This window comes from Blastomyces gilchristii, assembly GCF_000003855.2.
Source record: "Blastomyces gilchristii SLH14081 genomic scaffold supercont1.4, whole genome shotgun sequence".
Lineage (NCBI taxonomy): Eukaryota > Fungi > Ascomycota > Eurotiomycetes > Onygenales > Ajellomycetaceae > Blastomyces > Blastomyces gilchristii.
The window spans coordinates 4,205,376-4,224,453 of NW_003101679.1; the positions used below are offsets into that span (position 1 = coordinate 4,205,376).

General features: G+C 45.6%; 10 protein-coding genes across 11 annotated transcripts; 5 read left to right on the top strand and 5 right to left on the bottom strand.

The window, feature by feature from the left end:
• The first annotated feature begins 37 nt into the window (after positions 1 to 37).
• Positions 38 to 2,914, top strand: BDBG_03081 (Atg27p). Its single transcript, XM_002626858.2, has 4 exons — positions 38 to 206; positions 281 to 960; positions 1,048 to 1,540; positions 1,673 to 2,914. Exons 2-4 carry the CDS (start codon positions 717 to 719, stop codon positions 1,866 to 1,868), a joined length of 933 nt encoding a protein of 310 aa, XP_002626904.1. The 5' UTR covers positions 38 to 206; positions 281 to 716; the 3' UTR covers positions 1,869 to 2,914.
• Positions 2,915 to 3,551: 637 nt separating this feature from the next.
• BDBG_03082 (uncharacterized protein) lies at positions 3,552 to 5,300 on the bottom strand (the record flags this gene model as incomplete). Its single annotated transcript, XM_031721092.1, has 4 exons — positions 3,552 to 3,692; positions 3,842 to 4,582; positions 4,988 to 5,170; positions 5,238 to 5,300. 4 exons carry the CDS (start codon positions 5,298 to 5,300, stop codon positions 3,552 to 3,554), a joined length of 1,128 nt encoding a protein of 375 aa, XP_031577516.1.
• A 1,211-nt stretch (positions 5,301 to 6,511) lies between these two features.
• On the bottom strand, positions 6,512 to 7,398 carry BDBG_03083 (uncharacterized protein). Its single transcript, XM_002626860.2, has 2 exons — positions 6,885 to 7,398; positions 6,512 to 6,834 (listed from the first exon to the last, which is right to left on the bottom strand). The coding sequence occupies exons 1-2, from the start codon at positions 7,232 to 7,234 to the stop codon at positions 6,741 to 6,743; spliced, it is 444 nt and encodes a 147-aa protein (XP_002626906.1). The 5' UTR covers positions 7,235 to 7,398; the 3' UTR covers positions 6,512 to 6,740.
• Positions 7,399 to 7,987: 589 nt separating this feature from the next.
• BDBG_16746 lies at positions 7,988 to 9,212 on the top strand. Of its 2 annotated transcripts, XM_031724634.1 has the most exons (3): positions 8,027 to 8,392; positions 8,446 to 8,615; positions 8,740 to 9,081. In XM_031724634.1, the coding sequence occupies exons 1-3, from the start codon at positions 8,187 to 8,189 to the stop codon at positions 8,742 to 8,744; spliced, it is 381 nt and encodes a 126-aa protein (XP_031577517.1). In that variant the 5' UTR covers positions 8,027 to 8,186; the 3' UTR covers positions 8,745 to 9,081. The 2 variants fall into 2 exon arrangements, with proteins under 2 accessions (XP_031577518.1, XP_031577517.1); XM_031724633.1 differs by having other exon boundaries at positions 7,988 to 8,392; positions 8,446 to 9,212.
• A 1,226-nt stretch (positions 9,213 to 10,438) lies between these two features.
• BDBG_03084 (ribose-phosphate pyrophosphokinase) lies at positions 10,439 to 12,025 on the bottom strand (the record flags this gene model as incomplete). Its single annotated transcript, XM_002626861.2, has 3 exons — positions 10,439 to 10,495; positions 10,579 to 10,902; positions 11,036 to 12,025. The coding sequence occupies 3 exons, from the start codon at positions 12,023 to 12,025 to the stop codon at positions 10,439 to 10,441; spliced, it is 1,371 nt and encodes a 456-aa protein (XP_002626907.1).
• Positions 12,026 to 12,215: 190 nt separating this feature from the next.
• On the top strand, positions 12,216 to 12,617 carry BDBG_03085 (uncharacterized protein; the record flags this gene model as incomplete). The annotated part of the gene is made up of 2 exons (XM_031721093.1): positions 12,216 to 12,525; positions 12,556 to 12,617. 2 exons carry the CDS (start codon positions 12,216 to 12,218, stop codon positions 12,615 to 12,617), a joined length of 372 nt encoding a protein of 123 aa, XP_031577519.1.
• A 686-nt stretch (positions 12,618 to 13,303) lies between these two features.
• Positions 13,304 to 14,343, bottom strand: BDBG_03086 (uncharacterized protein; the record flags this gene model as incomplete). Its single annotated transcript, XM_002626863.2, has 3 exons — positions 13,304 to 13,325; positions 13,444 to 13,582; positions 13,767 to 14,343. The coding sequence occupies 3 exons, from the start codon at positions 14,341 to 14,343 to the stop codon at positions 13,304 to 13,306; spliced, it is 738 nt and encodes a 245-aa protein (XP_002626909.1).
• BDBG_03087 (phosphatidylinositol glycan, class H) lies at positions 13,440 to 18,453 on the top strand. The gene is made up of 4 exons (XM_002626864.2): positions 13,440 to 15,108; positions 15,220 to 15,422; positions 15,500 to 15,693; positions 15,899 to 18,453. Exons 1-3 carry the CDS (start codon positions 14,775 to 14,777, stop codon positions 15,572 to 15,574), a joined length of 612 nt encoding a protein of 203 aa, XP_002626910.1. The 5' UTR covers positions 13,440 to 14,774; the 3' UTR covers positions 15,575 to 15,693; positions 15,899 to 18,453.
• Positions 15,333 to 17,988, bottom strand: BDBG_03088 (pseudouridylate synthase 3). Its single transcript, XM_002626865.2, has one exon. It carries the CDS (start codon positions 17,864 to 17,866, stop codon positions 15,710 to 15,712), a length of 2,157 nt encoding a protein of 718 aa, XP_002626911.1. The 5' UTR covers positions 17,867 to 17,988; the 3' UTR covers positions 15,333 to 15,709.
• Positions 18,454 to 18,457: 4 nt separating the features above from the next.
• Positions 18,458 to 18,706, top strand: BDBG_16747 (uncharacterized protein; the record flags this gene model as incomplete). The annotated part of the gene is made up of 1 exon (XM_031724635.1): positions 18,458 to 18,706. The coding sequence occupies one exon, from the start codon at positions 18,458 to 18,460 to the stop codon at positions 18,704 to 18,706; it is 249 nt and encodes an 82-aa protein (XP_031577520.1).
• Between the last annotated feature and the right edge of the window lie 372 nt (positions 18,707 to 19,078).

The following is a 19,078-nucleotide window of genomic DNA, read 5'->3' on the forward strand; positions in this document are numbered from 1 at the left end:
TTAGAAAGTACTGCTGTACATACATGTTACTTGTACATGTATGTTCAAGTGTTCAACATTTCTTGCATCAGTTAATGCCCTCCAGATCTCAACGTATATATATATATATATATATTTCTTTTATTATATGAGTATGTTGCGCTCAACTTCATGGCGTAATCTTTTTATTTGTTCCCGCTCGTGACGATTTTGCCCTACGAACCAAGGTAGGCCTTTTGATTCAGAGATATGCCAGGTTCTTCTCCCCCAGATAACTAACGCTAATCCGGCGCCTGTCCAGCTTTAAACAAGCCTCCTTGTCAATCGGCATAATCATCTTCATCATCGTCATCATCTCAATAAGACACTCCTCCTTTTGCTCTTTGCTGGCTTTCTCTAGCGTCACGTGCCAGTTCAGCCAGTGACATCACTAGTCCTTTTTTGTTTAGAGTGTGCTTGTGTAAGCGTCGGGCAGCTCCAACCCCAGACCAATCCGACGAACGAAGACAACGACGAACGGCGACGACGACAACGACTGCGAGCCTCTAGCCGTGAGAGCATTCACTACAAAGACTTATTGAACCTTTACACATCTCACTATCTTTTTGAACAAGCGGGCTGTCGTTCTCTTACCGGTATACCTAGTGGTCATCCTCCCCTTGGCTGCCTGAACCAGGCACGAAACGCCCTCTCATCACTCTTTCGTCGCACCTCCACACATACACACTTACATCACCATGAAGATAAATAAAGAAGCTCCTTATCTTCCACTTCTACTACTATTTCCGACCCTCTCATACGGAGTAACGTTAGACTGTGACCGTATCGTTGTTGACAGCAAATCATGGAACCTACGTTCTTTGGCCGGTCCGCACTCGGTCTACAACGTGGTTGAACACCCTCCAACCACTATCAATACTACATATACCGTAAACTTATGCCAACCGCTGAAAGAAACAGAGTGCCCGTCAGGGACAATGAGTTAGTTGTACCATTGCTTTTGCCGACGTTCACCAGCTGGCTGTTCTTCATGTGATTTTTACTGACCTGGCTCCTGCTTTTCCTCAGTCTGCGGAGTGCAACGATCGTCGAATGACAACAAAGTGTTAGGTGCTATTCCAATCGCGGGTATTTACGTCCAGAATTCTGGCAGAAACCTCGATCCTAAGGTTACGCGGCTTAAGTCCAGCGATTCCCAACATGAAGGGCTCCGGGTCGAGCTCCACGGCGGGAAATATCCCTTTAACGGCAAGGATTATAAACAACAAGCCGTTATAGAAATGACGTGTGATCTCGAGCGCACCGGCTTAGAAGGCGATTGGTCTGGCAAGAGAACTAAAAGGGCTGACGAAGATGGATCCGACGGAGATAAAAAAGACGATAAAGCAGGCGACACCAAAAAGGGTGACGAGAAAAGTCTTCAGTTTAAGAGCTACGGACTGGTTGATAATGTGTTCGTCTTGAGATTGGATTGGTTGACGAAGTATGCCTGTGAAGACTTCGAGGACGGTGGAAACGAGAAGAATAATCACTGGGGACTTTTCACCTGGTTGATTGTGATGTGAGTACTCGCAGTGTCTATACTTCGAGCTATCCCTTGCCCACTTCATTACCACCTACAGAATACTTGCTTCCCCACCCTCGCCATAAACTCCATATATATCGCGATGGGACTAACAGTGGGTTTTTGCAGTGTCTTCCTCTGCACCGCTGCGTATCTTATCTTCGGCTCCTGGTTGAACTACAACCGATACGGCGCGCGTGGCTGGGATCTCCTTCCACATGGCGACACCATTCGTGATATCCCTTATATTTTGAAGGATTGGGGCCGGAAAGTGGTTACCACCGTACAAGGCCCTGGACCGCGGGGCGGCTACAGTGCCGTCTAATTACCTGAATGAGCAATGGAGTTTTTGCTTTTGGCTTCGTCTTTTGTTATTTTCTTTCTTTATTTTCATTTTTGTTTTCATTTGGCGGATTGTTTGAACGCTATTTTGAGTTACTGGGCTGTGGATGATGGATGATCCATTTCCCTCATCGTTCCCTGCATTCTTACTCCTCTTTTTTTTTTATCTCCTACGCATGCCGTTCGTATCTGTTATAGGTTATTGTTGAACTCTTTGACTATATTCTCTGTTCTGACTACGTGGAAACATGAACTACCACTGCACTGTCTTATGAATTCCTTGCTTGACTGTTGCTTACTGCGTACTCCTTTTATTTTTTTGTTTTTAAACGGCTTGCCCTTTGTGAGTGTTTGGCAAGGTTTATTCACAACGACATGGAAGCACCCCGGTCTGGAATCGATTCCCCATGATCAACCTACCTATACCTGAGTATGTCTCTAGGGCTCATACCTGGCATATCCGGGACTCTTTGATCACTGTTCTTCGAACGTCTTTCTACATTACCCAGCCTCCCTCTCACCACCGCCCTGACCACCACTGACCACACACCATATTTTATCCCTTAACTCGGCAGTGCTCTTTTTTCCGTGCCTCCTCTCCGCTAAACGCATTCACACATCTTAGGAACTAGAAAGGTTTCAGTTGCCGCATTGGCGGTTTTTTGGTTCTCTTTTGTTCATATCTATCTTTTCATTTATGTCCTTGGCCCCTTTGGCCAGCTGCGTTCCTTGGCAGTCTAGTTGTCTCGTGTTGTCGGGCGAGTGACGGTTTATCCGGAGTTCGGGATTTCTATAGTTACCTTATATATATATAAAAAGACTTGTTTTCATAGCCTGAGACACATATATGTGAATGGGAGATTCTCAATTGTTATATTTTTTTTTCTTCCTCCTTGATCCTATACCCTGTACATAGCTCCGCGCGCAAAGTAATCTATATACTGCAATCCCCATAGCTTCTGCAGCTAGAAGGGGTTCAATTGAAATATCGTGAAACATAACTAACTGTACCTACGCACTATGATTTACACACTAGCTACTCTACGCATACTAAGCAATCAACAATAGACGCGACATGCTCCAGAGCATGATATAAAGGCATTGGCGTCGTTTAAAAATCGGGCAAGTAAAAGTTAAGGAGAAATCATCACTACTTGTACGAAAGGGAGGGACGAGAGCGGAATGGCGAAAATGTAGGGTTGCCACGGCCCAGCCAGCTTTTTAATCGTCGCTTCGACGGATTGGCGAGCGTGGCAGATACAGAAGGGGGAAATTGGAAAAGAAGAACAAGGACAAGGAAATGAAGGTAAGGGTGGAACCGCGGAGAGGGATAAAAACGAGGCCAGAGAAGAGCACGCGCAAGACTTGTCCGCAGATAGCCTCCCATGTGTCTTGAGTTTAGCAATCGTAGTTATAGGAAGGGATCACACATGCACGTCTCGAGTGTCCGTTTGCGTAACTGGAGAGCTAGTTTGACACCCAGGGCTTGAGAAGAAAGGGAAAGAAAGAAAAGGAAAAGAAAAAGAAAAGAAAAGAAAATATGAATATTTGAAGGATAAAATAAAATGGGAAGGGAGTTAACCAGGGGAGGTGCGTTGAGGTAAAAAGCAAGAAGGAAAGAAAATCCATGTTTCCCAGCGAAATACTGCCAAACGGATATTCTCTTTCAAGCCTTCATGGCGAATTTCTTCATATAGCGATAGTTAGCCATGTTGCGATCGACGGCGGAGCGGATGATTTTTGCTCCCTTCTCGCCGTACTTCTCACGCCACTCTTGGTCGAATTCGGCTTCGGTTTTGCGTGCTTTCTGCTTTAGTCGATAAAATAGAGTTGTCAGTCAGAAGAACCAATGGTATATACCCTGCTTGGTTTATATATATATGATATTTTGCAAGGCGGGGTTTAAATAATGAGAATAATAACAAGAAGAAGAAGAATAATAATAACAAAACCTACATGGCTTCTAGCTTTTAGTTCAGTTGAGCGGATGGCATCTTCGTGGAACCCTCTCCATTTCTCGAATGCCTCATTGGCAATTCGATGATCCTCCTCGGTATTCCAGGTCAGCATTTTGGGAGTGTAATCTATTCCGACGCTCTTGCAGTAGCGCTTGATTATGCCAGTAGGATCATTCAGCAGATCGTCCGCATCAATGACACAAATCTCAGTTCTTTTATTATTTTCTGGTGCGGTGCTTCCATTGACGTCGTTACCGTTTGTGTAGGCTCCATTTGATGCGCCATTTGCAACCCCGTTTCCATTGGCATCATGCGGACCGACAAGCTGTATTTTGCGCAGGTAGTCGAAAACACGGCGGACCTCGTCGTAGCCCGCCTCAGATTCGTAAAAGTCGTAAAAGCCCGTGATGTCGTCCAACGGTGGGATCGTACATCGATAATAGGATGGGATGCTGTAATGGGGGTCACGGATCAAGAAAGTGAAATGGAACTTGGCAAGCAGTGCAGCCGGAACAACGGTCGGATTGTCGACCTCCGCAGGCGTATCATACGGATAAGGGGTGTTCTTATTGGCATTGGAACTTGGTTCCACGGCCAACACACCCACGGGGTCGACAGCATTTCCATCCTCCGTGCCCACACCGCGTTTAATTCTCAGTAAGGAGGGAGCGATGCTGGCGGGCTTTCCGCTTGGGGGAACGAGGTAGTGAATGATGTCCTTGATAAAAAGGCGTTTTCCCTATAGTGCGGTAAGTATATAGTAATGGTTGAGTGCGCTGAGTGCGGGATGCACGCCATCTAGGTTCAACTGTGTTTGAGCGCATTATAGTAGGGCATGTGTCAAAGCTCTTGCGCTAAATACACGAAGGATCAAGGAGGACTTTTGGGAAATCAAACAGTTTCGGGGGAGGAAAAACGGCTTCTCGATATCGATGACATGGATGACCAAACATCGCAAGGGAGGATGGCGAGGAAGATAGTGACCCGTGGTATCGATAATAGGCTTCGACCGTGGGTTTATCCCCAGGTAAACAAGAAGCACCGAATCGCACCGAAAACAGTGAAATGATATATTTGTGTAATGTAAAGAGGAGCAAGAAAAGGTAAGAACCAATTTTCTCAGGGACCAGAAAAAGGGTCAAACCTCAGATGCTTCGCTCTCAAGCCTGTCAAATATTGACTGATATGTCGAACCGGCAAAGCCGCTTTCAATTCTAGCCTTCTCATCATCCTCGTATCTGCTGCTCAGCCTTTCCGGGCCAAAGTAGAACGCATCCCCGAAGGGTTCATGGACACATTGGAGAGTATCACGACATTGCATGAAGACCTAGAGATTCAGGTTAGTTGCGAATTAGAACGTCCATGATGAAACTGGGGAGTAGTTCAAAAAATACTCTTTCGAAAGCTGTGGAGCATGCGCGAGGATGAGTCGCTACGAAGATTGGACGGTTCGACATGTTTGAATGGCTGTAGTAGTATAGAAGTAGTTAAAAATTTAGAGGTGATAGGAGAACCTGGTCTGTCTTAGGGGATAGTGTAGAGACGAAATCGTGTAGTCGAGATCTTCTGCTGCGTACGATAGTGCTTGTCTATTGGCAACTAAACTTATGTAGTAGTTTCTCGTGGAGGATAAAAGAAGAATAGCAAATTTCACGGGGAATCGCGGGTATATATGAAGTTGGTTTGAGCTTGATGAGATTAAGGTAGCGAGATGAGATGGCAGGATCGATGACGACAATGGAGCCGAATTGGACCGACTTATGTAGTTAACGTTACGGATTTTATCCACTGTGAGGGACTGAGAGGCAAAGGCGTAAAAAAAAAAAACGGATGCGAGCTGCAAATCGCAGATTCATTTTATCATTCCCTGTTTGCAAGGAGAAGCAGGAATTTTTTGCATCCTTCACCATGAACGTCGCGCGACCCAGCAAATGCCAATCATTCGGCTTCACAAACCCCTCCCTCACCAATGCAAATCAAATGCCCCTCGTCCGTCCGTCCTGCACTCTGACCAACTGACCAGGGCGCCTGGATCCCGCCCTGGATTCCACCACCCACCCACGGTCGCGGAAGGGAGAGTTCATCTATAGAGCCTATGAGCGTCGCTGAAGAACTGGGCCTGCGTGAGGATTTTCAAGCCCAGAGCCACAGAAGCGTTGCCGAGCATTTCGCTGCCCTGACATCACATCTGCGAGCCACGATCCTTTGCGATTGGATATAAGGGCCCTATCCATCCTTGACACAACCGTATCACCATGGGCATTTTGAGGTTTTAAATCATGGAAAGGAAACCTAAACCTATCAAGAGATGTCCTGGCATATAAAACTCGGCTGTTCTGTCCTTTTGACGCGACAGCACTCTCGGACAGACGTTGGACTACACAGCTCTATTCCACTGCGCGGCATCTATGCTCCACAGTGAAACTGTGCGCAAGTGTTTGGTGTGTGAGATATCTGTTCCTCAAAGTTTCCCTCCAGCAAACATTTGAGACTGGGTGCTCCATATCCATGGCATGTTTCTATTTTTGAAAACGAAAGGGAACATCTTCTCATCATTTTTATTTATAATCAAATATAACAACAACCATGTAAGAAAAATAGATTAATTATATTAAGAATTATTTACAAATCAGCTTTCACACATACAAGCAGAATAATAATAATAAAATTTTAAAACAGAGAGTAAAATTTTTTTTATTAAAAGATTTATCAATCTACATAATAACTAAGTTAACGAAACCAATCGCCTCACGAGAGAAAACCATTTTGCATCTTTTCAATACATTTGTACTACCAGCCAGCAAACCTAAGTACAACCCCTTTCCCCCCGATAGAAAAAACAGGCATGACGGCTACAAATTCGCCCTGGAGCCCTCATGGGTCCGGGATGAGCGTCATTATTTTGCCCACGGATAGAAAGTGTCCGTGAAAAGTCGCATCTGTCGCACAAAGTTCTGCTCTTCGGCTGGATTCGAAATGCGATTGACTTTACTGTTCAGAGATTTAGTTGAATTTCTCAAATTAGGGCGTGATATCCATACAATGTACCATTCTTAGCTCGGTGAACACGGTGAACTTCGTGCTCTACTCTCTCAAAGTCTGGATCACTGAGCATATCTTTTTCAATATCCAGAACTATATGAAATGACCTCTGCTTCATCTCTGGGGGTTGGAAAGGTTCGATATGCGAGTGATGGATTCTTTGCGTGAGTTCATCGACAGGGCGTCCAGCAGATGCTAGATATGCCATGATAGCATGGTCAAACTCTGTTGGGTTACGACCATCGAATTCGTTCACACGAAGTCGTAAAATGACGCGCTTGGGATGTTTGGGAAAGCTTTCGAAAGTTGGCACAGCATCTACTGCTGATTCTCCAGATGTCTCCGGCATAGTAGCTGCTCGATTGGCTACGGTGTAAGGTATGGATGGAGAACGGATAAATTCATTCAGCCTTTTCAGTGGTGAAAGCTAGTACGGGAGTCTATATTGACAAATGTGTCAAATGGCTCTTTTCAGTGTAAAGGCTTAATTCCACACAAGCATCAAATGCTCGCGCCCCCTCTACCACTTTCACTCTCTACCCCTACACCCCTCTTACCACCCCTTCCACCCCTTCCACTCCCTACCTCCTCTACCACCACCACCGCCTCTACTCCTTCTACTACTCTCTTCCACTCTGTATCACCTCTATCACCATTATCAGATTGATCAGAGCTGTACAGACTGCAGAGTCAGCTATTCAATCTCATTCATGAATTCAAAGAGATGCACATGACATCACATGAGATTTTATTACAGAGTATTTAGCAGTATATACTATAAACACAGAGATCAAAATGTGATAGAGATAGTAAGAGAGGAGTAGAGATAGTGAAAGTGATAGAAAAGACTGCAGAGCAGTAGAGATAGTGATGATGATAGAGAGGCTAGAGAGTGGAAAAGGTGATAGAGAGGGGTGATAGAGGCAGTAGTGATGGTAGAGGGGGTAGAGGTGGTAAGAGAGTGAGTGGTAAGATGAGGTGGAAGTGATAGGGGGGGGGGGGGCTGCGGGGCGTTAGAGGCGGTGGTGGTGGTAGAGGTGGTAGTTACCAAGTAAAGATATACGGAGTATTGTAGATATAAATAGAATTAATCCCTGAAGAAGAAAAGAGAAGAGAAATATTCTCTCAGACTTCTTCAGTGCTGATTTATAGATACTTAGATATAAACCTTAATATAGGCCTGGATATGCTAGGATTAGGCCTCAGTTAATACCTGGCACTACAAAAGTGATCCTTTATCTAGCCTCGAATAAATATGTGTGATCAACGGTGTCACCATTACCAGGCTTGCGACCACCTCTATGCCTATGATTACCAGCGATGCAACGCAGCATTCGCCCGTCCAAACCAGACGCTATGTGTTCCCCCGAGCGGATATCTTAGAGATCTTCCAAGAGTTCTTGATATTCAAGACCAGGACCTTCCTGGGTTATGTCCTGTTTGTGCAGGCGTTTCTCCTCCAAGTTCTCAGCACTCTCAGTACTGAATCAGTCGTACTGTCCAATGCGTCAGTATTTCACAATCAGCTCCTTTCCAGCATTATTCTGATCAAAGAACTAGGAGACTGTTGACCGTTGTTCCTGTCGCAGAGTCTGGAAATATGAGGAGAATGAATATGGTCTCTAGTGTACTATGTTTCCCTGGTTGCTTTGGATTAAACCTTCTGGGGATATACAGTTTAAAAAGCGGTTCCCACCAATGGTATATAGTTAGAGAGGCCTTATTATCCTGTACGTCCAGAGAATATAAAGAAACATGTGGGAGACTTGTGGCTCGGCTGTACACCATTTTCCTCCATGCCCAGCACGAGGATAAGGTTGTTTCTGTGGAGGGAGTTTACTGATGATGGATTAGTTTGAGAGGTGAAAGGGGGGATACTATTCAGCAAACTTTTATTACATCACGGTTTGGTGTAATGCTTCCTTTCAAGAACGAACGATGATAATTTTCCCCTTGACCAATTTACCTTGACATAGTGTTTGAAAGTTGAGTTAAGCTGAAAATTGGATTGATTTCCAATACAGGCAACGGTTGGTTTACCAAACCTGCCAGAGTTCGTTGTATTTAGTGCAAGCTCCCAGGTGATGAAGTCTCCATGGGAGGTCATATATGATGTATATATTCCCATTGGGTACCTTATTCCAGCTCTCTAGCAGCTAGCCGTGACACCTCTACTACACCCGTCTATTTCCCTCAGCAAGCGTTTCAACTATCTGCACTATTGCCGCAGGCGGAATCATGTGCATGTTCATCTTCATTCACTCTCTTTATTTTCTTGCTCCACTGCAGAGCTCCATTTCAGTCTTTGTAGATTGAATAAAACTCCCATTATCAAATATTAAAATACAGTCAAAATGAAAAGTAAGCTCTGTAAAATATAGAAAGATGTTATTTTCTTTTATATTTCAGATGAAAATTGAATATTACTAGTTCAGATTTTATTTAAGCAGAATTAATCATGATTTTGAATTAACTCTCAATTAAAGCAAATGTTGGAGTGGCAATAAAATACTCAATGCGTGTTTTTAGTTAAGATCCGAAAGATCCGAAAGATCAGAAAAAAAAGGAATGAGTGTAGAATGAAAGAAGAGCAATGAGAACATCAACACACAGTAAGGGGAAAAAGAATTTAGAAATAAGAAAGAGATGAACTCGACAGGCGAGATAAAAATCAATGTATGTACCCAGATGTACAGATAGGAAAAAAGGCTATTCGGAAAATTCAGAACTCGAATGATCGATTGAAACAATGGATGTAGACCCCAATATCCAGCACTTGGTATGAGGAATTTCAAACTACCCGACACGATACCTCACCACTCTATTAATATCAATTGTTATAAAATGGGCAATATGGGCATTTGTAGATAAGATAAGATAGAAAAGCGGCAAGATGGGGGGGGGGAATGGGAAGTAAGAAAGAAGAAAGAATTGAAGTAAATTTTAGTTGCCTCTTTTTTTTTTTCTTTTTTTTATTTTTTTTAATTTTTTTTGCGTTGTGCAGGAGAAAACGAAAGGATGTGCATCATCATCAATCAGTGGGCAGTGGAATCAAGAATCAATAAGCCAGTTAGTCAATTAATCGATCAATCAATCAGTCGTGCGTATGTTAGCCAATGAATGAATTAATCCTTCGGTGCTGTGAGCCATTTGAGCAGAAAGGATCGGGATAGGGACATGGCTTTGCCAGCCTGAGAAATATATATAGATATATTCCGGCGATGAAAATTGGCCTGTGTGGCAGTTGACTTCCCATTACCCACCTAGTTTTGATGCAAATCAAGCACCGAAAACACAGGAGGTTTAGGAGGGCATTGGGGCGTGTTTTAGTGCTTTAGGTTTTGGGTTTGTTTTTGTGCTTTTAGGACTCTATTATAAGTTCCATCAAATGATTAATTATCTCATGGTGATATGTGCAGGGGGCGAAATAGAAAGAAAAGAAAATAGATGATAGTTTCTTTTTCTCCTACTCGAGGGGAAAGAGCAATGGCAAGCAAAATGGGGGAGGATAACAACCCCAAAAGAAACGGAAGAATAATTGAGTTTATCCGGGTCAGTCGTATTGGAAGAGAACACTGATACTTTCCCCGTGGTGGACACGACGTATAGCCTATAGCAAATGAGAAAAAAGTCCTTGTTAAAAAACGCAATTGCTAAAAGTAAAAGTAAGAGTTGGAAAGAGCCAGAACGCACCTCAGCAAATACATGGCCAACCTCGAGTACTTCCAATTTTGGGCAACGAATTCGGTGTTCGTCTTGCGCCACACTGTTTGTAACGACCACCTTATCCAGTGCGCTAGCATTGATTCGCTCAATAGCGTCTCCGCTAAGGATTCCGTGTGTGACAAGCGCATATACCCGCGAAGCGCCTTCTTTCTTCAGAAGTTTTGCGGCCCGCGTGATAGTATTAGAAGTATCCGCAAGATCGTCAATCAGGATGGCAGTTCGATCTTTGACATCACCCACTAGCATCATGGTTGCGTTCTGGCGGTCTGTGATTCTGGTTGGGCGACGTTCCTGTTCGTATCCAGAGGGGAGTAGACAGGTGAAATTGTTAGTCTGTATCAACAACGTTCGTCCAAAGGAAGGAATGAAGAGGAAAATAAAAGCAAAACGCTGGGAAAATATATATATATTAATCTGGATATACCTTATGAATCAATGCAAAGTCCATTCCAAGCGAGTCAGCTATCGCGGTGGCCCGTTTCGCTCCTCCAGCGTCAGGGCTGACGATAATGCTTGACTTGTAATTCGGGATATTCTCCGTGATATATTTCTTTAACAATGGTCGACCGTAAAGATTATCAACCGGGATATCAAAGAACCCTTGGTACTGGGGATCATGCAAGTCCATAGTGATAATGTGATCTGCGCCAGCACATGTGAGGAGGTCCGCCACGAGGGTGCCCGCCTGGGCAACCCACTGTCGGTATCCGGGACGTGGGTGGAAAGCGCTAAGTTTCGACGAATTCGACGCTACACTCGCGATCTCATCGTTGTTCACAATGCCGTTGGTTGGAGGTATAATAGTAGAATTCCGATTTCGATTGCTCGTATCCGACTTGGTGGAGTCCGTTGTGTCGCTGCGCTTTAGCGGCCCGTTGGCGTAATGGCCAAAACGGGCCTTCTGAGGGCTACCGCTGGAAGACATTTCATGCTGCTCAATCTGGACCTGGGTGAGTCCCCTTTGTAAACCATCGATGCCATTTACCAGGCCCATGCTTTCGGATTTTCCAGCATGCGGGGTCGGTGGCGTGCTCTCGAATGTGTAATTAGGAGTGGTATCGGATCTGGGGATGGAAGACTTGACGAGGGGAGCACCAGTCTTGTTGTAGGGGATATCGCTCTGACGGGAGTAAGGAAACAGAGGGAGAACAGCTGTAACTCTTTTTGCGGAAGCAGTTTTGCAAGCTGAAATGATGACTAGGAGCTCCATCAAGTGGTCGTTGACCTTGCCTCCACCTGACTGAATAATATACACATCCTTGCCACGTACAGACTCGTTGATTTCCACTCGAGTTTCGCCGACGGAGAATTTCGACAGCAGCACATTGGCCATCGGAATGCCGAGGTGCTCACATATCGTCTTATTAAGATGTGGATGGGACGAGCCTCCGAGCACAATAATATTCCTAACCATGTTGGATGCCACGATTATCGGTTACCATCGAGAGAAGGAGTGAGAAATCGATATATGATCAATTAAAAAGAGGGCGAATAGAAGTGAGGGTCGTGGGGCGGCCGGGTAGGAGGAAAATGGTTGTTTATATGTGAACCGACACAAAACAGCCTGAAGGTGAAGACGATATTTTCTGCTAGCCGATCCTTCAATGGCTGATAATGGGGAAGGGGCCGACCTTCGGGACAAGCAAGGGCTAGGAGGCGAGCAGGACGAACTAATTCATGGTGGACAGGCAGCGAGAAAGGATCAAGAGGGCATGATGAGAAGTTTTAGCACATTTGACGGGAGAGATAGACGGAGAGAGATTTCGAAGAGTCGGGGAGACTTGAAGGAAAAAATGACCCAAATCGGTTGGCTGGGTGGATCTCCTGCTCCAACCACGGCGGCTGGATGGAACCAAGGTTGCTGGGCTCAATCAATGACACCAAAAGCACGAAAAATCCAAAAATCCGAAAAAAGTAAATCTTTCTTAAAAAAAAATCCAAAAGTTCGGTCGGCAAAAACTCAGGTCACGGGATCTGGCCGGGCCCCGCAGTGGTCGCTGAGGTAAGCACCGGTTTCCCCCGCACTTCCCTAGCTGGCTGAGATCCAAGAGAGATGAAAAAGTGCCGAATACAAGGGAGAGAGAAAAGTGAGACAAGTGAAAAAAGTGACATGGAAGACGTAGTGATATTAATCACATACACACAGAGGAATGAACCACCACACCCTAGTGGTATGGCAAACAAAAAACAGGCTAGAGACACAAATGCTGTACTCTCCAGAACAAACCCTCGTTTACCAGAGATCGGAAGCAAACAGGTAAAGCTGATACCTAGAGAGAGAGCAGCAACAGATCGTGATCATATTTGCCTGAACGGCGTATATTCCCCCTCTCGCCTCTATCTGTTTCGTATCAAGTTACCTAACCAGTGTAGGCATGTCCATAGGTGGTATCCTCTCCTCCTCCCGGTTAGATACATGAAACCAGTGTCATGGTTCTCAGAGAAGGAGGGGGGGCGGGTATACCCTCGAGTGTCACCAGAGGTCAAAGGACATTGATCATATCTGGTCAGAAAGCAACAGCAATCAATCATCATGGTTTCAGATTGGCCTTGTTTGTTACTGGGCCCAACTCGAATAGGCGAATTTCCCGCATCCAAGGTCTCCATTAGGTCCAAACGAGCCCGTAGGGGAAAATCTAATATACAAAAAGCCTACGCGCTGCGCAGAACAGAATGCAATCATCATGAAATGCTAATCTCCCGTGTCCACTTCCCTATTTCAGAAAATATTGTCAGTTATACGTCGTCAAGCCAAGGCAGCACAGCTGTCCCACGTGCTTGCGGGACAAAAGCAGAAGCAAACATCGAAGGACAAATAAAAATAAAACTTACAAGTCAAGCTGCACCCCGTTGCCGACCCCGTAGTCCTCCAATGTAAGCTGATCCTTGAAGGGTCTTTCGCCTTGTCTTTTAAGGAGGATTTCATGGGGTTCTCGTCCGATGCGTGCGGCAACCTGAGCTTTAAACAGTCCTATATATGTAAAAACGAAAAAAAGAACAGATAGTTAGTTAAAACGAAATAAAAAAAGTAAGGGAAAAAATGGAAAACACCGAACAAATCCGGCATTCGAAAATGAATCATCCCCCTCCATCATCCCACACCCCACCGCACCCCACGGCCCAATCCGAATTGCAAATGGGGGAACGCGGCTTACGGATTGGATCTGATGCAAGACACGGAATAGCTGCTTTCGTGCCCAATCTGTCATTCACGTTGACAATTATCATAGGTTCCGTCGGCGCCGAAACAGCTGCAGCCTTCTTGTCTTTCTCCCTTTTCTCCCTCTTCTTTCCCTTTCTATCCTGTTCCTCGCGTCTGTCGCCAGTACTACTCGCTGGTGCAGTAGTAGTATCAGTTGCCCTGTATCTACTATCCCTGTAGCTGTTGTTACCGTCATATCTTCTCCTGTCCCCGTCCGGGTCGAAATCTCTGTTTCTATCCCGTCTGCCACCTCGAGTAGGTGATCTGGTGCGGTCTCCTCCTCCTTCTCTTTCTCTCTCTCTTTCATTTCCCCTTTCTGTGTCTCTGTATCCCCGTTCTAAACCCCTTTGCTCGTCTACCCGCCTGTCATCATCTGTCCGACGCTTTTGCTTCCAGCGAAATCCGCCTTCGCGACGCCTAGGCCTATCTCGGTCTCCGTCTCCGTCTCCGTCGCCTCTCCGTCGCGGGGATCTGCTTCGCCTCCTATCTTCTTGCCATGGCGATGGTGATCTTGAATACGAACGAGGCATGTTTTAAATCAGGATTATGGGGTTAATAATGTAGACAAAAATAGATAGACAATACCAAAGACCATCAATAAGAGAGCTGAGAAGGGTAAGAGGGGGGAAAGCAGCGGTGGATTGGGATCTCAAACGTGTGTTCTGTAAAAATGGGTGGTGATTTTGCAAACAGAGAATCGCCTTGTGAACGTGTCTAGGTCTCAGCAAATCATAGGACAAGGCAGGTCATTCCGGGAGTGTTGAAGAAAACATTGCTTGTTTGTTTTCGGGACGCGCTGAATAGAAGCCTTGGTCGGTCGGGACACGCCTAATGTCACGTGATCTGGAGCTCCTTGGAAGCTCTCGCCCGAAACTTTCAAACCAGTGCGAATCTTGATGGATAGATTCATGGATAGAACCACATCCACATCTACACTTCTAGAGTATCATAAGCCTGCTCGATGCCCGCCCGCCTCTCTATAGAGCGTCCCTCGCCAACGACGGCCCTCTTCACCGTCTCCAATGTCTCCGTCCGCTCCACGATCACCTCAAAGGCCCTCTTCGCCCTCGAAGTTCTACTCCGGGTCCTCCTTTTCACATTCGTGCTGCTCGTCAACGGAGCGTTAATTCGCGATTACATATTAACTTTCGATGATGGGATTATGCGCTGGGAAGCCGTGTGGTCGAGTAGTATTGGAGCTCTCGCCTGTCGTATTGCGGATCGGCAGCAATGGCAGCTTGTCTGTCCTGTGAGCGCGATGCTTGTGTACATCATTTTTCGCAGGGGGTATACTGGTTGGTTTCTTCTCATTTCCTTCTCTCTAAATTTCTACTACATTTTAGGTTTATGGCATGAAATCAAGGCTGCGTATTTGCTCCAATGGCTAACTTACATCTATGGTCCAGAGGAATCACTGCTAGTCATTCGCGGGCTCGGAGTTCAAACCTCAACCTCCTCCGCAACTTACCTCTCAACCGCCTCGACACGATTTATTCCTACTACACAAATACAGGATATTGTGATCCATGAGGCATTCAAGGGTTTTGAAGTGAAGTTCTACCTCGCCATCATTGTGGAAGGGGAGTCAAACGTAGTTGTGGTGTTCCCGGTAAGCCATCATACATATTCTGCATACTAATTGTCTCGTCAATTCGGGGGACTGCGTTTAATGCTAGAGATCAACAGAATCTACTGCCCCGACGATCTGTTCTTGAAGATGTCTGGAAAGGAGCCCGTAAATGCCTTTACGATCCAAATTGACACCTGACTCGTTCTCAGTCATTCTACAGTTTTGTCCACAGTTTGTTGACGCGTGGGAGCTCGACACTCACAAAGAGACACCAATCCAAGGGCATTAATAATCTAAGTGGGAATAAAATGTGAGTGGATTCTACGCTAAGGATCGACGTTAGAGATATCCTGTCCTTTGACCTGTGCAATAGTTTTCTTCCCTGGTCGTTTTGTGTATCTCGCGTTGATCACCTCCACTGGGTCAAGCCTGCGCCTTTGCATCAGGGGCACATATTTCCCACCAAATTTCCCTTCATTACCTCCATAAAACACCTTCTGACTTCTATTTTCCAGGTCTGGGGTAGAGTTCTTAAACCTGCCCCGAGTAAGCGCGCTCTTGTCACCTTGGCTCACAGCAAGATCGAGAAGCTCACCCGCCAATATCTCATCTATCTTCCGCTGTCTCCACACCCTCCAGAGCGTATCAACCATACTCCCTTGGCCAAATTTGTTGTTATCCCCCTTTCCAACTTTTGCTGTCCGTGAATCGCCCGCATAGACCCAATTCATCGCATCTTCTCTGCTCCCACTGCTTTCATCGGGGAATACGCAATCCCAGAGAACCAGCGGTGCGTCCGATGCGATCTCATACGTGGGCCGACGAGGATTCCTCTCTACGTCCAGTAGCTCTGGTATGATCGACGGAGGCTCAAGTCCCTGGCCTACCAAGAACAGTATCGCGGCTAGGTGTCGGACCTGATGCCAGAGGAAAGCAGATCCGTGAATCGTGATGGTATATATTTTAATATTGGACGTCGATGTGTCCCATGTCGACTCATTTGCCGTTGTTCTATCATGCTCGGATTTCAAGGGACGGAATCCGGGCTGTCCCAAATATGACAAAGGTTTTGTTTTGGGGTCGAGCAGCTCGATATCGGCATGATAGATATGCCGCACATGGTTTGTTATCTGCTTGCTCGGGTCTACTTTGCAAAAATTTCGGAAGTCGTGGGATCCAATCAGATATTTCGCGCCTTCACGCATCGCTTCGATATCCAACCATCCTTCTCTAGGTTGCTCAGTGTGCGCTCCATTGGGGCTCCGCTCTGAACCTTGCTCCTGCCGTCCTCGTTTCAGGAAGCCTAGGGGACCCGGCGTTGGAGAGAACGCTGGCTGCGTAAAAAAGTAACGATATCGGCGTTCGCGGCAGGAGAATCTGGCATCAAAATCCGGGGGCGGGTTCGGACACCATGCTAACACGCGGATATCCTCTGGTAACACTCTGTTCAGAATAGTTATATAAGGCAACTCATCTGCAATGTCGTCCCAGTCGTCTTCGGTATCAGAATTTTCTGAGCCAGAAAATGATAATCCACCGAGGGGACTTTCCACCCCGCTATCGTAGACATTAGTAGAAGCACCAGCGGAAACCTCTGCAGTAGTTACTACTGCGCCGACATCAGTACCAGTACCGTCACTTTTCACCTCGACCCTCTTCTTCGGCCGCGCACTCCGCACCCTAATCCCAACAACCTGCCCAAACGCACTAACCCCTCTATCTGTCCTCCCACACTTCGAATACTGACAGCCAGTCCAATCAATCTTATATGCTCGTCCATCTCCCCTGTCCTGTTCCGCATTTACACCTCCCATATCATCCTCACTCCCAACCCCTTCCCCCTCCACCGCCTGCGGAAATATCAACCGCGCCTTCCTCAGCGCCTTCCATAACTCCTCCTCAATAGTCGGCAGAGGCGTGGTATTGCCATTAGCGTGTTCGTAGCCATTGTATCTTTGACCCAGATAGGCGAATTTCAGCGCGATAAAGCGCATGTTATATTTTGAGGGGTCAATGTCGCGGGATTTCTTAGTGGAGCGACGTGAGGCGGAGGAGGAGGACGATGAGGATGATGAAGATGGGGAGCGGAGAACTGCGGGCACGTCTGCGGGCTTGTTACTTGGACGTCCTCTGTTGGCTACTGCATCTGCACCCGTGCGATCATCGCTGGTGCTGTTGCTGTGGTTTTGGGAATTTAGCTGGCGTTCCAGCTCTGCGATGCGGGATATGAGACTCGATTGGCTCCAGGTGGAGTAGTCGGGTTGATTTTCGTGGGGAGGTTTTATGATCGCTGCTGCGACGGAGTTGTCCGGAATGGTCATCTTGTTGGAACTGCGGATGGAGGATGAGAATGATCTCTTTGGTCTTGCGAGGACAATTGCGTTCGAACACGGTGATCGGAGGTAAAATATTGGTCCTAGGGTGGTAGCATTGCCTGCTGAGTGTCGTCTGAAGCTGTAGAGCTTCTGGAAGGGCGGCTTCATGCCCTCAGAGGTGAGAAGCCGGATGGTTCATTCGATATTGACCACACGGTCTTACGGTGCCATTTCCTCCTTTTTCTTTTTGGAGTTCCATATTTCGACGCTTTTTGGAGAGTGGTTTAAAAAAAATACGGCATTTGTATTGAAATATTTTAAATTACGACCAGTTCGATCCAATTAATTCCTGTTTATAATACGCTAGTAATAATTAATCAGGGCGCGATAATGGATCACATGATCTTATCACCAGGAGCTTGGAATAACTTATCTCAGCATGCTCAGCCTCTCTTCTCGATATTTTCGGATTAGCGCGACCAACTAAACTCCTTTAGACTTCTGCCAAGTCCTGCTAACTTCTGGACCAATAAGAGACTTCACACATGCTCGCAACCTAATATCTCATAGAGAGTCTGAGAAGAAACAGTTTCATCATGTATGGAAAATCAACTCCACTCATACAAAATATTCAATTGACTTTGAAATCATACATCTACTCTAAATATCTGTCTGATCATCATCAAACTGATATTTTTTGAATTCTCAGTCATTCTGCTATCATCTCTGCTATTTTACAACTCACTACTTCTTCTCATCATGTCACAATCATTGACAAAAGACAGTGTGTCTTTTGAATCTCAAGACACTCAATGTCAGACATGCTTCAGTCAATATTCTTCATCACTTGAAGATGAATTCTCTCTACAATCACTACAGTCTCTCAACAATGTAGATGATGAATATGACACATCAGACAGTGACTTAACAGAGCTTGAATCTATTGATACTTCTTCAGAATTTGAGATCACTGATACTGATATCAATACCCTGCAAGCTTATTCATGATTGAACTGCTGTGACTCACAGCACCTGTCTACAATGCCTTATAATCAGCAGAAAAGACAGTCAAAATTATCTCACATTGTCAGAACATTACAGCAAAACAGTTGAGAAATGAAGGCCTTTATAGAGGCTTGAATTCAGAGTTCTGATATCTTGACTCATCAATGATACAGTTGTCACAAGTTGATGTGCTGTATGAGATTGTCAAGAGATCAGAAGTTGTCAGAAGTTGTCAGAAGTCACTGAAAAATACACTCAGTGCTTTGACTATAGTCTCTGATAACTGAATAGATGTTTTAATAGCAAGATCAAGGTGTTGAGTGACTAGACATGATCATGATTGAAAAATTAGCAAATCATTCTCATGTTCAAAAT